Source organism: Plectrocnemia conspersa, unplaced genomic scaffold (genome assembly GCF_051122295.1).
Source record: "Plectrocnemia conspersa isolate PC_06_02 unplaced genomic scaffold, ASM5112229v1 ptg000008l, whole genome shotgun sequence".
Classification (NCBI taxonomy): Eukaryota; Metazoa; Arthropoda; class Insecta; order Trichoptera; family Polycentropodidae; genus Plectrocnemia; species Plectrocnemia conspersa.
Genome location: NW_028277172.1, coordinates 21,022,202 through 21,037,701, shown reverse-complemented (window position 1 = coordinate 21,037,701; position 15,500 = coordinate 21,022,202). Strand labels below are relative to the sequence as shown.

Genomic DNA, 15,500 nt, shown 5'->3' with positions numbered 1-15,500 from the left:
AAAATCATATAATTTTGGTTACCAGATTTTAAAAATATCAAAAGAGGACGCTAAAAATAAAAATATTATCTAAAAAAAGTAATTTCGGATATTTTTGTTCAAGAAGGACAACATTTTTGAAGAGGACGTCTGGTCACCTTGTTTTAATATATATCATAATCTAGTGATTAGATTTTGAAACTATCAAAGGACACATAACAAGAAAGGTTAACTCGGAAATTTTGTTCATTTAGGGATGCAAAATATATATATAAAATAATATATGTATATAAACATATATTATTTTATATTGCTAAGTGTTTTAATTCTCATATATCTTTGCAAGAACGTGTCTGCAACATCGTGGGCCAATCGATTTTTGCAAGGAATGACTAGGATTGTTGGGACGAAAAGAAACATTCCATTCGATCAGCACCTGAAGATGGTCGTCATATTGCGATTGAAAGCGTTTGTGCAAAAAATGAATAGTCGCAGGGAAATCGTATTATAAATTACAAAAATTAAATATAGTTTAAAACCTAAGAACATCCTGAAAGAATTGAGAAAATATGAACAGGCAATAACTAAATTTTAAATAAAATGGTTAGTAATATTAATAATGTAATTGTTTATTTAAAATGCTGGTCGAAATAAAAAAAAAATATCCAATAATTTTCCTGATTGCTTATCAAAGCATTTTACCGTTCTTAATACCAAAATGGATTGAAGTATATCTAGTCACTTGATTAAAAACAACATTTAATATAGTTAAAAATCCTAACTGTTTAGATAAATTACTGCCATTCTTTATTTACTGTAAATCTTCCGTTGCAACATGACAAGCGTTAGTCCAATGCGTTACTACAGGACAGACACAATCAACAAGTGTTAAGTAGTGATACCCCAGACAGAAATCGGTGACATATATTTTACTAATTATGTACTATTATTACAGCTTACTATTAATCATGCACAATCTAACTTGATTTTATCACAATATATATATCATATATATTTTTGAGAGATTAGAAAAATCTAGGAAAACTTAACGTGATGATCGATTGGAATTATAATTACATAATAATCATTAATTCTGATCTCCCAGAAATGATTAAAATACAAAAACACATTCCATACAGTATTCAAATTCAGGTCTTTTATGTATTATTTACCGACTTATTCGATATTCGACTTATTAGTTTATCGTGCTGGTTTAACATTAATATTGAGAAAACATTATTTTAGTAACAATAATCATAACCAAGATGTATCCCTTGAAAATTTAAATTAGTTAGAAAAGTAGTTTCAGGGCATATAAATAAAAATGCAATATAGTTAAATAAATTATTTATTATAATATACTGCCACTTAAATAATTAATCAATATGATCAAATAAGCTCTTTTTAAATTTATTATCTACACTGTCGTTTAATTTCATCTTTTTGATTAACAGTGGAGTGGATAATCCTGATGCAGTTTTTCTCTTCACTTTCTGTAACATAAAATAAAGCAACAAACTAAAGGTCAGTTTAACTTTTAATTAAAAGCTCTGCGAGTGTAAATTAATTCATTTTTCCATTTTGTATAAAAATATTTTTATGTAAAACGCAAACGTTCAGTTAAAATTTAATTAAAAAACAATGTTTTATCTAAAAACTAATTTTGAAAACTACAGACTCAATAAAAATATTTATAAAATAAAACTAGCTCTACAAATAACAAACCTTAACATCTTCAGTCATTATTTCATTACACGGAGGACTCACTGCAGTAAATACAAAATTTCTATGATTAGTCGGTTTTAAATTAGTCGAAGGTTCATTCTCTTTTGTAGGATTTCCAGTTTTAGCTAATAAAGCTAATCTATTCAAAGACGCTTCTCCTCTTGATAAGAATCCTTTGAATTTATTCTAAAATAAATTATTTATAGTATCAGATAATGTTTATAAAAATTTACATAATCATAATTACCTGCATCATAAATGGTTTTTTAACAGGACTAGGAAGTTCTTTTGGTTTTTTAGAGACGACTGTTTCATTTTGTACAACATTTGATTCAATTAATGAAGCACTTTTTGTTTTAATATCTTTTATTGTACTTGATGTCATAGATGCTCTCACTAAAGATGTTCGTATTGAAGTTTTAAACAAAGTTTCTACTGAAGTTTCTTGTGATGATATATTTTCATTTTCCTTTTCCTGTGCAGTAATCAAACGTGTACAATATAATTTTAAGCTAAGTATTTATAATATATATTATAAGTATCGAACCATCATCTGTCTGAGGAATGTCTCGCGTTCATGACGTTGTTTCCTCCATTCTTCTTCAGTTTGTGCTTCTTCCAATGCTTCTTCAGCATTATCATCACCGACGACTGCACCACTCTCTATACTATTATCTATACATAAAAATATATATCGTATCCGAAGCAGGAAACATGAGGTTATCATACTTATGTCACTGTAAAGATTACTCACCAACATTTTTCCATTTGAATTTACGTTCACGAGTACCACCTTCTAAATCGCCATCTTCAATTAACATCTCTTGCAGTAGCTTAATTTCTCTATTATCTTGATCTAACATTTGGTGTCTATATAAATATAAATATGTTAAAAAGCAATCTATGAGATTAAAATGTAATTCAATTAAAAATAAACAACCTGTGTATTCTTTCAAGTTCTTTTGACACTTTTTTTTCATCAAACTGATCAGCATCACCTTCTTCCCATTCAAATTCGTCAAGTCCTTTTTCATCTTCATCGCCTGAACCTTTCCATTCGTCTTCGGAAGTCAATTCCGCTTCATGGTCGAAGAATTCAGAAGACTTTTTCGTTTTGGTTACTTTAACTACAGTTTCTGTTTGTATTTCGATCTTTAAAAATATTATTTTGAATCAACTTTACAGAATTAATAATTAGTATTGTAACGTATGTAAGTGTTTTCATACGAACAGGTAGATTACAAAATTCAAAATACTTGACGAATTTTTATTACACTTTAGAATATATTCAGAACCAGAGAATATTCAGATTGAGAAAAAAATTTACAATGCTTTAAGAACGTGATGGATGGATATTTTAAAATTTATTTTACTTAAAATAATTTTGTATATTTATGTTTCTTTTTTCTCAGTTGTACTCTAGAACCTTCAGGAATTTTTAATCAAAAACTATTGCTTGCGTTCATAGCAGGGCCATGGAGTTGTTGGAAATTTTTCCCGACTCCGAATTTAAAAATTTCGATTAGATAATCTTAAAATATTAAATTTATTTTTAATTATTTCATGTAAATAACAACGAAGAAAAAATAATTATATTATTTCTTAGGATTAGTGCCGTGCCATTGTATGTGTCTACACCGGCCGGCCGGCTGTTGTTGGCTAATTTGATTAAGTGCATAATATTTTTTGATTACTTCATATTACCAACTTGAAACGCATGGCGCACGATGAACCATTAAAAACTTATTGGTCGGGGTAGAAAGGGTTAAGAAGGAGTCAGTCGATTTTTTACGACTTTGACTATGCTCTGAAAAATAACAGGAACTGATAAATAAAAAATATTTTTTTAGTACCGGCCGCAAGAATCTGGTGGATTTCGCCTGCGTGTGAAAATAAAGGATGTTATACTTTTTTCTTTTCAAAAATACATTTAATTTTTTTTGATAATTATCGAGTAGCTGTTATTTTGAAATCAGATGGTGGATAAGGCTAGATAAAGTTTTTAAAGCATTATTTTGATAAAACTATAAAAGAAAACAATCAACGATAAAAAAAAAACAAAATTCATGTTTGATATAACCTTTTCAGACAGGAATTTGGAATTTGAAGTGACATAATTTAAAACGATTTTTAAAATAAGTTAAATGTTACAATTCTTACCTCATTTTCTTCAGAGTCATATTCAACTTCACGATCTTCAATTATATCATCTTCAGGTGCCGAATTATATACATCGCAATCTTCAGGTGCGGAATTATTAAAATCTTCATTTTCTTCATCTTCCTCTTCAGACTCATCATCTAAAATAATTATTTTAATATTTAAATAGATATTTAAAAAATAAAAATAAATAAAAATTAAGTACCAGATATTTGCAGCTGCTTCGCTCTTCGTTTATTATGATCTTTTTTAGATTTCAAAACTTTGATTTTCTTTTCTTGTGTTTCATTATTTAATTCGTTATCAGAAGATGATGATGATGATGATGAAATTATAAGTTTTTGTTTAGGATAATCTTCAATTAGAATAGTTTCTAAAGTGACTATATCATTTTTTTGGATGATTTCTGAAGATTCCTCATTTACAGTCGATTTAGGAACTATATTTACGTTTTTCGCCATGGAAGTGAAAAAAGATTTGATTGTTTTATCCTTAGCTGTTATTTTAGAAGACAAAACTTTTGGTTTATCATGAATTATTGTTGCTTCTGTTTCAGCTTCTGTTAGCTTATTATCATCTATAGCAAAAATATTTTCATTTTCAATTACAAACCCGTTGTTTGTATCATTATTATTTTGGTGTACATCTACTATTTCTTCTAATAAGAGCAAGTCTTTCGTTTGTGGAATTAATTGGACGTTACTACCATCTGTATTGATACCGACAAATTTACCAGTGCACAGTTCCAATAATTCATTTTCGGTATTCTGTGTCATTTCTGATTCTGAAAATTCTGTCGAATTAATTTTAAACATGGATGGAAGTTGAAGATTCATGGTGAGATTATCTTCACTGGGAAATTTTCCAGAGCACAAGTCGGCAATATCTTGAGTACCCTAGAAATAAAGTAATCTTATAATATATAATGACTAACTCCAATTTAAAACTTTTGTGTATGTTTATTATTTATATAAAGAAAATTGAATAACTGTATTAAATAAATTAACTCTTAAACTCCACGGAAGAAATGCTGATAAAGTATTAACGGAGAGAATGAAGTTTATTGAAAGAAACTAATTACAACGGGTGGCTATTACACATATTGAGCCGCTGCAGTAGTATTTTTTTGAGGGTGTATAGTCTACATATTTGTTATTGAAATATATGTGAGTGAACGGTGGATAAAGCACCACCGGCCGTTGTCTTTTCGTCGAGGTCTACAAAAAAAAAAATGTGCTGCCTTTTACCACGGTCATGTCAGTGTTACCAGTGTCGCCAACTTTTGGCCATAATAAATGAATAAATAAATACATAAATAGACCCCCACTATAATTTCAAATCAGATGTAATTAATCTTTAAAATTTGTTAGAAAGGCATAAATTATACCGAGGACACATAATAATAATACTTTTAAACTAACCTGTGTTAAGTCTGATGTTTCAGAATCTGTGAACAATTTTTTTTGTAAATGAAACCATTTATCTGGCGAAGGATGTTTTTTTAGTGACGAATTCGATGGTAGAGGAGACGCTACTTCTAAATTCTAAAAAGCATTTAAATATTAATTTAAGTGAAATATATAGGTACAATATTACTATTTTATAATTATTACATTGTCAGTGGAAGAATAGTTTTGAATTCCCGATAGTTTAATCATCGGCGAGATTAGACTAATTAAATCAGGTCTTCCGGCTGTATGTATCGGCGTTTTATTAATGTGGTCAAAACTTCTATTATTTGACGATGAAGTTATCCCTGATGGGCAATTTTGACCGAGAGTGAGATGATCATAAGCTGAAAAGCGAATAATTTAGATAGTCCAGATCGAACATTTCTTCATTGAATAATTATAATACTCACATTCGTCGTCGTAAATTTTATCCTCTTGACTTTCAAATATATCGCTTACTTCCATTCTTTCTAACTTATTGTAAGTTTTTGCAGAATTTGTGCCGAGCTTTGATTTATCTTCTTGATTCTCATCATCGCCCAAATCTTTATTAGATTTTTTTGGGGAATTCAAAATGATTTTAGAATCAGCGTTTTCATCATCGGAGCTGTCTGAATCTTGGAACGGTTTGCATATGCGAGTGAGAGTTCTTTTACCACTCTCATTGTGTTTCACCAGTTCATCATTTTCGGTATCTTCTTCGCTATCTTCTTCTTCAATATCTGAGCAATCATCTTCGGACTCAGCCTCGTCATCAATATAATTGTTTTTTGGTTTTCGTTTAGAATAAATCATCTCAACATCCTCTAAATCTTCTTCAAGCTCTTCTTCCTCCTCTTCGTCTTGTTTTAAATCATTTACTTTATCTTCAGTATCTATTTCTTTTAACAATTCCTCACATTCTGACAATTCATCATCTATTACATTGCTTTGTTGACTTTTAAGTTGTTCTTCATTCTTTTTTTTGGTCCATTCTTCAATGCGTTGTTTAGAAATTTTATTTTCCAGCTCTCGTTTGAAATTCATGAGAGCTGTACCGGGTGGTAACCTATATAAAATATAATTAGTAGTCAAACCTCATAATTATATCAATATTCTTATAATCTTTCTCACTAAAAATAGCGCAAATGAAACACATTTTTACAGAAAATACAGCTACGAATCTTTACATCAACAAGCATTATTTAATATAGTAACAGAAAACAATTATTTTATTCAAGATATTGATGTCAGTTGTAGCACATTAATTTTAATTCAATTAAAAAGATAATGAACTTGGAAATTACTACATATTCAGTTGAGTTTTAGTCCAGTTTTAAGCTACTTGATATCAAAGTTGATTACAACAATATAAACTAAGCTGAAGGTCGATAGTAGGGTTCTTAATTATTTGTAGTTTTTAACTATTCTATATTATTTTTTTAAGGTTTTGTAACCCTAAGGGGTGTGACTTCATAGCCAGTAAAACACAAATGAAAACTAGTGAGAATTTTATTAGATTATATTACATATTGGGAGACGATAAATGGCGAGTAAGTTGCTAGGGGGGTGGGGCGTAGTGTAGGGGGCCTATTTATTTATTTATATATATATATATATATATATATATATTCATTTAGGATTATTATTGCCAAAACTTGGCGGCACTGTGGTAACACTTGCATAACGACTCTTTTCTCATGGAAACGCTGATGGGTTCGCACGCCGGTGCAGGCTCGCGCCCTAGTTCACTCTGTATATAGCAATAATATTCCAACTATGTAAATTCAAATATAAATAGGTCCCCTACATTTTATTTTAGCAATTAGTACAATAAATCAATTATTTGCCTGTAAAATATTATTTAATGAAAAAATACTGATTAATAATAATTATTTTAATTATTCATTAATTACTTTCATAATCGTTAAACTTTTTGAATTTTATAAAATATGCTTAATAACACAACAATGTACGAATTACTGATTAGTGAGGGCAGCAAAAGGAAAATGCTTAATTTATTATTTTACACACTTTTTGATCAAGGACGTCATTTCAGCTTTTTAAATCACCAGAATTAAGTAAATACATAATTTTATATATGCTAATAATGTTTGGAACGAATTTGATACACATAAATATCGGATCCGTATCGGCGTTTGTTTTGTGCGGATTTGCATATAAATTAAATAAATAGAAATAAATTAACTGCGATCGAATTATTGAACTGATTGAAATAAAATATTTTCGTCTTAAAACAATAAAACACGATTTTGTTTTTGAGATAAGCGTTGAACGATAATAAAGGGTGGGCCTTTCCAACATTTTGTTTCGTTCAATGAACGAATTCTGTGAATTTCGGTCATAGTATACACCCGAAAACATTATATTCACAAATGTTTTTTGTTAAGAATAAGCGTCTCATTGTCTCGCATTTCGAAACAAAATAAATTTAAAAAAGTATAAGCGAATATTTTACGATTATTCATATAGTTGAAAATCGGGCGAATAATTCTAATAAGCGAATAATTGATTGAAAACCCCAGTCGGTAGGCTTATTATGATACACTAAAACTGTGCAACAGAACAGTATTTTGATTTAGACAAAAATTCTAGTAACCCATTTAAATGCGAGGATATGTTTATTATAATATTAGAATCTCATCCGATCTTAGTGATTTACTATTACACTTCAAGTGACTTCACTATGGCAATAAATAAGGCATTTTATGTGACAGAAATTGACTTGAGATATTAATGGTTTTCCCATTAGAATTTTATATTGCAATATTTAGAGCGGGTGTCTACTCAATATAATTGCCTACACAATATAATTGGGAAAATATATGAATTATTTAAAATTGCATACTTTTTTTCCTGTTCTCGTTCAGCATCCTCTGCACTTTTAAGTGACGCTTGATAGATAAATTTCTGTTTAAATACATTGACGCTCGACAGTTCATTAGGATCAGATTCAGGCGTAAAATCAATAAAACTGCCTGGCGTTCCACTCAGTTTCGGTTGAGCAGGAAGACTACACGAGATTGTTTCTGGTATCAAAAACAACTTCTTGGATTCTGGAAATCAATAATCCTAAATTATTCGTATGTATAAAATAAATTTATAACATTATATAAAAACTATAGTAACCAATTGGTTGTGATTCAGAATAATGTTTTGACGAACTTTCCCTTTGGAATACTAAAAGATCTTCATCGATTTTAGATACTGAGGGACCAGCAACAACGTCCGTTTCATCACAATCTAGAGAATCAATTATTTTGTTTACAGTATCAGCCGTTTTTTCAATTCCTAAATCGGAAGAATCAGCATTTTCGGTGTTTATATCGTTTAGTGGGAAATTTTCAGCGATTGTGTGTTTGTGATTTTCTATCTCCGGCATTGTAGAAGAACTTTCTGATATGACAGTATCTTCTATTAAATTGTCATCATTTGTTTCAATTTCGTTAGCATTATCGCTATTCTGTTCATTTTCTTCGACGTCTTCTTCGTCACTCTCACTCCTACAGAGCTCCAACATATCCTTTTCTTTTTCTTCTAATTGTTTCCTATAAAGATAAGTTGTATTAGTATCATATAGTTCGGTACATATTTTTGTTAAACATAGTGTAACTTACGCGTATTCCTTTAGCTGTTCTTCAGACATACGTAATGCTAATTTTTTGGCTCCTGGCAAAAATTCGATCTTCTTTTTATCAATTATTTCTTTTAAAGTAACTTGCTTTGGCCTATGATAGGGTAAATGGAGTCGTTTTTCACGGAGCATTCTACATGATTCACTCTTTATTTTATGCATCTGTTCCATAGCTTGTTTGGCCGACATCTATATTGAACAATTTCAAGGAATAAAGATCGAATACAATCAGTAATGATATTAAAATAAGGTTATTTATAAATAATGTACGTCTCATTATAATATCTTTTGTTAGTTTTAATTTACATGTTTTTTTAGTATTTGTAATGTATGCATTCACGTATTAATTAATAATGTTGAGCTTAAGCGGTAAATATAAGCAAATTGTAAATAAATGTCAATGTAAAAAAATAGCCAAAAAACGACCATTTCCAAATTTTATTATAATATAAATTTATTATGTTTCAATTTTTAAAACGTATTAAATAAAATATTTTCTTGTAATCAAAGAAGAAACTTAGTTTTTACTATTTCCTGTAAAAATATTTTTTTAGATAATGGTTGTTCTTCAAATAAGGTCTTCAGTTGCTAAACGTCCATTTGCTGTTGAAACCAAACCCCAAACAATCTCAATTTGACCAAATGAAAATTTTGAAACTAACTATAATTTTTGAACTTTCGTTAGGTTAGGTTTGGGTTAATTTATTTTAAATATTGTAGCATTTTGTTAAACGATATGATGTCACAATTGTAAAATCTGACCGTTTGTGGAAAAATCGTTTTACTGAAATTGTAATTTAATTGAAAATATAACTTCACTGGTAATACACATTCACAGTAATGTACGAAATTTGAGATCGACCAACGTTAATATTAAATTAAATTATACGATTAACATAAGTTATTACCCGTTGTGGAGCACTTTTGGACTTTTTACTTTTATTTGATAATCCTTCTGGTGCATTTTGACTATATTCTTCATTTTCAGCGTTTGCTTTATTAGTAGCATCATCATCTGAGCTTTCTGAATCGTATAAATCGGAAACTTTCGATTCTCTTACGTTTACAGTTGGTTGGTTCGACTCGTCTGCTTGCGTATACTTTTTAGACATGTTCTTGAATTTGTTTGCTAATTCAGTCTTTTTATTATGAATTCTGGTAGATTTTTGAGGTAGAGTTACTTCAGCGTTCGAATCACTATCACTACTATTGACAGGTTTGAGAACTCTCTTTTTCACAGTTGCGATACCTCCACTTAAACTACTGTCAGAATCTTCTTGTGCGATTTCTACAGATTTTTTTCCAATCGGTTCATCCTCATTCGAGTCACTGTCCGATAACACGGCGACCTTTCTGGTTTTCTTATAATTTGAAGAAACAATTTCCTCACCGTCGGATAAGTCTTCAATTCGAACGCCAGAAACGTTATTTGACACATAATCTACTTGTTCTTCCATTATATACAACTTTAATTGCGTAAATAATTTTTTAAATGCAGTTTAGTCGAGAAATTTTAACACGTCAACATTGAAAATAATGTCGTAAAGTGACAAACGCTCCCGCCATAAGTACTCGTTGGCCTTAATGCACATTCGAGCGACCATTAATTACAACGGTGAGAATACAATTTACATGACAAATATATAAAATAAAATTCGCGTTTATTATAAGTATTTTATAAAAAAAGTGTGCATAAAAAATCCTGTACAGCAATAAGACAAATAATATGCGCATTCATTTTTTGTGAATTTTGCTAAATAATTACGATTTTGATAATATTATATAACAGAGACAATTTTAAAAGGTAAGTGTAATATTAGTAAATACATACATAGTTTTTAGTATTATTTTAATGTAAAAATAATGTTGAATCTTTTTCAATTATTTTATTTTAAATACTATACTAATTAAATATGTTTTTATATTTTCTTTAATTCACAGTTACATGTATTTTTTACAACTAAATCTTATTACTATTTAAATTAATTTCCAGCGGAAGAAGATGTACATACAGATATCGCATCTCAATGTTACACTATGTTTTAAAAATATGATAACTAAACTTACCGATATTATTATGGACTTTTGATATAAATGGGTTGATTAAAGTATATTCAGACCAAATTTTGATGAATAGGAGGGCGCAAAAACAATTATCATGTTTAGATATGCTTTTGCCATTCTTGATTATTACTTCTGCTATTTTCCAGGCACTGGGCATATGTTTTAATCTAAACACTGCGTTAATTAAATATGTTAATTTACCCATTAGTTTTTTTGGAAGCTTCTTTATAATATCGCCAGTTATTAAGTCAAATCAGGGTGCTTTATTTGAATTATTATTTCTATAGCTCCTTCTGTTGGTGTTACATTATTTCTTTATTTTATTGGTTTTTTATTTCGCTTTCTATGTAGTAATCCTGTATTTCAATTTTATTGGGTTTGAAGACTACCCCAAGATGGGCAAAAACGTTGGCTTTTTGTTTGTTATCTCTCGCCTAAATTTAATTAAATTATTCAGGTAATTATTTATTGAATCTTCCTTTAGTTTCTATTTTTTTGTTTGAATTATTTGCACTTTACTTTTTAAAATATTTTTATCCTTTATTTGTAATATTGTTTTGTATTTATGGCAATAAAAAATTAGAACTTTGTTTATTGAAATGTTGTATTTTATAATTTTATTAAATTGTTTCAGTACGTGCGTATTTTCAGTTTCACAATTAAATAAGTCAAAATAATCTTTAAGTTCGTCATATTTTACATTTTTATTTTCCAATTTTATTAACAACATAGCGTAAAGATTTACTGGGTCTAGCGCAATGCAGTTAAATATCAGGTAGGTGATTCCAGCACTGCTCTATCATGACTAAGCTGTTAGGAAAATGAAGCTCAGTACAAAGGTAAATAGTCAAATCTCGCTTAGATAATATAATTGTTTTCGTTAGAAGCTTGTGAAAAGCAGTGTGGTTTTTCCGCTCGTATTTGCGATTTTATTAAGTTAATTATTTAAAAATATGGATATTGCTTATTAATCTAAAATACTGAAACTGTCTCGTAAATAATTAGTGGTTTTACAACCATCAATTTATAAACTTGTGTTTGGATAGTCCATGTTTAGTATAATTTAGAGTGTATTTTCATTACTTGCACTATTTTATAGTTTCATTGTCATTTTACGCATTATTACAGAAAAAAACAGGAGATAAAGCTATTTTCATGCTCTTTACAATATATAAGTGATTTATATAAAAGGTAATTAAATACGATACATACATTAAAATGATTAATTTACCTTTGTGTAATAATTCAAAATAATCTTGTTCAAAAGTATTAGTTCTTTGGCCAAATAACAGATTGACGTATTTGACGTTTAGTGCTGAGAATATTTCTGGATAACTTCGAAGCTCTAAGATGTCATTTCTGGAACGTATTAAAATCGGTATGATTAAGACAATGAAATACATTTATTTTGAAACATCAGTTCAATGTTGAACAATAATAATAGTGCACATTATTGCTTATCAATTTAAAGGTCGTTGAACCAAACAATTTTCATTATGATTTATGTCGTACCAATTAATACTTGTATTAATTATTATAATTAAAATTCCGATTGATCATGTCGGATGTACTATTAATACAAATATTAATTGTTAAATAAAAGTTTTTTATCTCGTAGAACCAGGCGATGAAAACGATGATGAAAGTTTTGAATTTGTATACCCTATGGAAAGCACATTTAAGGTATATACCATAATTACCTACGCAAAGCTTATATATTTAATTTAACATTGTTTTTATTTTTCAAGTGTGAGTATACAAAAACAGAAAATGACGACACCGAAGAGCCTAATCCAAGCAATATGAACGACATGGTTGAAATAGGTTAGAGATAAATACATATGTTTAATATTACACTTGTAGTTAAATTTAAAAGCACATACGGTTTGCTGTTATATTACATAAAAATATAATAATAATAATCCAAAAATATAAAATAATAATCTAAAAGTTTTTAACAAATACTGATTTAGTTTATTAAAACTAGTTTCTAATTTGAATTATTTTATCTTTTCAGAAACATATGATGTTAAAGATATAATTAACCTAAACACGATCGGAACTTACGATTCATCAGTTCAAAGTTCAAATGTTCATATGGATGATCAAATAATGGTTAAAATGAATAAGATATTGTATATATTAATTTGTAACAAATACTTAATAATTTAAAATTTATGTCATGTTTTAGAATCAAGAATTAAAAATACTAGAAAAACCTCCAGGCGATGTTTTTCAATGCAAAAGATGTGGAAAAACTTTCAAAGCTAAAGGTTTTCTCTTACGACATAAGAAAGTTTATAAAAATACATGCGATCGTGAAAAACCTAAAAGAGTTTATTCTGAATTAAAAGGTGACTTTAAATGTGGAAAATGTGGTAAATCATCCAAGAGTAAAAGTGATCTTAGAAAACATATGCGTGTTCATATACTTTCTTATGACTTTGAATGTGACAAATGTGAAAAAGTTTTTAAAACTAAAACTCTTCTTATGCAGCATACGGTTGTTCATATTGATTCTCGTGACTTTAAATGTGACAATTGCAGTAAAGCATTTAAAAGTAAAGGTGAAATTGTTAAGCATATGTATAGTCATACGGAATCTTACGACTTTGATTGTAGCGTATGTAAAAAAGTATTTAAAGCTAAACGTTATCTTTTACGACATATGAGAACTCATATCGCTCCTTGTGTCTTTAAATGTAACAAATGTGGAAAAGGGTTCAAAAACGATCATCAGCTTTCAATGCATATGGAATTGCATAGCGTTTCTCACGACTTTAAATGTGACAAATGCAGTAAAACATTCATAAGTAAAAATGATGTATTAAAGCATATGCATAATCATAAAGATTTTTATAAATTTGAATGTAGCGAATGCGGAAAGGTGTTAAAAACTAAAGTTTGCCTCTCGCGGCATATGAAAATTCATAATGACTCTCGTGAATATGAATGTAACGTATGTGGAAAAGCTTTCAAAAGTAATTATAATCTGAGACAGCATGAAAATATACTTCATTCCGAAATTCGCGATTTTAAATGTGGTGTTTGCGGTGAAGAATTTAAAGTTAAAAATAATCTTACTTTACATTTGAAATCCCATGATGCTTCTAGTGAGTTTCAATGCAACACTTGTACTAAAATGTTTAAATCTAAAGATATTCTTTTAAACCATATAAAATTTCAACATGCTCACATTGGTGGTTTTAAATGTGAAAAATGTGGAAAAATACTAAAATATAAAGCTTCGCTTGTAAATCATATGAATATTCATAGTAATTTGTTTGACATTGAATGTGAATTGTGTGGAAAGGTATTCAAATCTCAAATTAATCTTACAAAGCATATGTTAGTGCATAGTGACACATATGATTTTACATGTGCCATATGTGGTAAAGCATTCAAAACCAAAAGTTATCTCAACTCACATAGAAAATTACATAATACTTCTTATCATTTTGGATGTGACAATTGTGGTAAAGTATTCAAGACTAAATATAAAATTTCAACACATATGAGTGTTCATTCTGATACAAGTGACTTTGAATGTAGCACATGTGGAAAATCGTATAAATCTAGACCTGCCCTTTTGCGCCATTTTAAATGTCATGCTGATTCTTTTGATTTTAAATGTTATGGATGCGGAAAAGCATTTAAAGTTAAAGAATATCTTACACGCCATATGACTACTCATGTCGATGCTAATCTTGAATGTGACAAGTGTGGAAAGGTATTTAAATCTAAACTTACCCTAAGAACGCACAAAAAAGTACACTAAATTTTATAAAAAAAATATTTTATATGTTTATATCATAGTAATTTATTTTTATTTTAAGCTACTCGTTTAATTTATTAATATTAAAGTCATTTAAATTCTCACCAAAATGTAAAATTATTTGGAGAGCTGTTAAATTAATCATTAATGAATGTTTTTATTATAACAGAACTGGGGTATATTTTCTATCATGTTTAATATAAAATAAATATAAAAGAGAGTGCTTTAATATTTTTCCTGATTCCAAAATTTCCATATTGAATGTGAAAGTTTAGATTTATTTTGAGAAATTTACATTTGGTTTTTATCAGTTAGGTAATCTAATAACAACAAAGTTTACCTGCTTGTTTGCTTGATAATCGATACTTATAATAATTTATAAAAGAAAAACGTGTAGTACAGAAACAATAGTAAATTCTCTTTTTAATCATTTATTTTCAACGATCAGTGCACAAAAATATTGTTCAAGACGTGGTCATCACCGTGATTGAATGGAGTACTTATTTATTATGGGACACAAGAACAGCAGGGACGTCATTTCAGTTATTTTCAGAGGGAGTCAAAATTTGGCCAGTCAGTTGTTTTTTTTAAATATTTCAATTCCATAAAAATTCATAGTATATCATTAAATGACATGCAGTTTTCTGACCAAATTCAAGGTTAAGAATCTCTAATTAGAATCCATGTCAAAAGCAATAAATCGTGGCATCGC

General features: G+C 28.7%; 2 protein-coding genes across 2 annotated transcripts; one reads left to right on the top strand and one right to left on the bottom strand.

Annotated features, from left to right (window-relative positions):
- Window positions 1–1,311: 1,311 nt before the first annotated feature.
- On the bottom strand, window positions 1,312–10,554 carry LOC148233371 (uncharacterized). The gene is made up of 15 exons (XM_088189386.1): window positions 9,858–10,554; window positions 8,933–9,138; window positions 8,445–8,863; window positions 8,164–8,371; window positions 5,726–6,363; window positions 5,478–5,659; window positions 5,286–5,408; window positions 4,070–4,760; window positions 3,865–4,004; window positions 2,645–2,856; window positions 2,459–2,574; window positions 2,252–2,379; window positions 1,952–2,179; window positions 1,705–1,890; window positions 1,312–1,472 (listed from the first exon to the last, which is right to left on the bottom strand). Exons 1-15 carry the CDS (start codon window positions 10,404–10,406, stop codon window positions 1,356–1,358), a joined length of 4,143 nt encoding a protein of 1,380 aa, XP_088045512.1. The 5' UTR covers window positions 10,407–10,554; the 3' UTR covers window positions 1,312–1,355.
- A 1,722-nt stretch (window positions 10,555–12,276) lies between these two features.
- Window positions 12,277–14,920, top strand: LOC148233370 (uncharacterized). The gene is made up of 5 exons (XM_088189387.1): window positions 12,277–12,391; window positions 12,632–12,696; window positions 12,762–12,837; window positions 13,031–13,128; window positions 13,205–14,920. The coding sequence occupies exons 1-5, from the start codon at window positions 12,364–12,366 to the stop codon at window positions 14,789–14,791; spliced, it is 1,854 nt and encodes a 617-aa protein (XP_088045513.1). The 5' UTR covers window positions 12,277–12,363; the 3' UTR covers window positions 14,792–14,920.
- Window positions 14,921–15,500: the final 580 nt, after the last annotated feature.

Bases quoted from the DNA above. Each gene is read 5' to 3' on its own strand.
- LOC148233371 (XM_088189386.1), bottom strand. From the start codon at position 10,406: ATGGAAGAACAAGTAGATTATGTGTCAAATAACGTTTCTGGCGTTCGA. The intron at 2,575-2,644 runs GTTGTTTATTTT...ATATTTATATAG, and splicing joins GAACTTGAAAGAATACACAG to ACACCAAATGTTAGATCAAG. The intron at 2,380-2,458 runs GTGAGTAATCTT...TTTTATGTATAG, and splicing joins ATTCAAATGGAAAAATGTTG to ATAATAGTATAGAGAGTGGT.
- LOC148233370 (XM_088189387.1), top strand. From the start codon at position 12,364: ATGTCATTTCTGGAACGTATTAAAATCG. The intron at 12,392-12,631 runs GTATGATTAAGA...TTTATCTCGTAG, and splicing joins TCTGGAACGTATTAAAATCG to AACCAGGCGATGAAAACGAT. The intron at 12,838-13,030 runs GTTAGAGATAAA...TTATCTTTTCAG, and splicing joins GAACGACATGGTTGAAATAG to AAACATATGATGTTAAAGAT.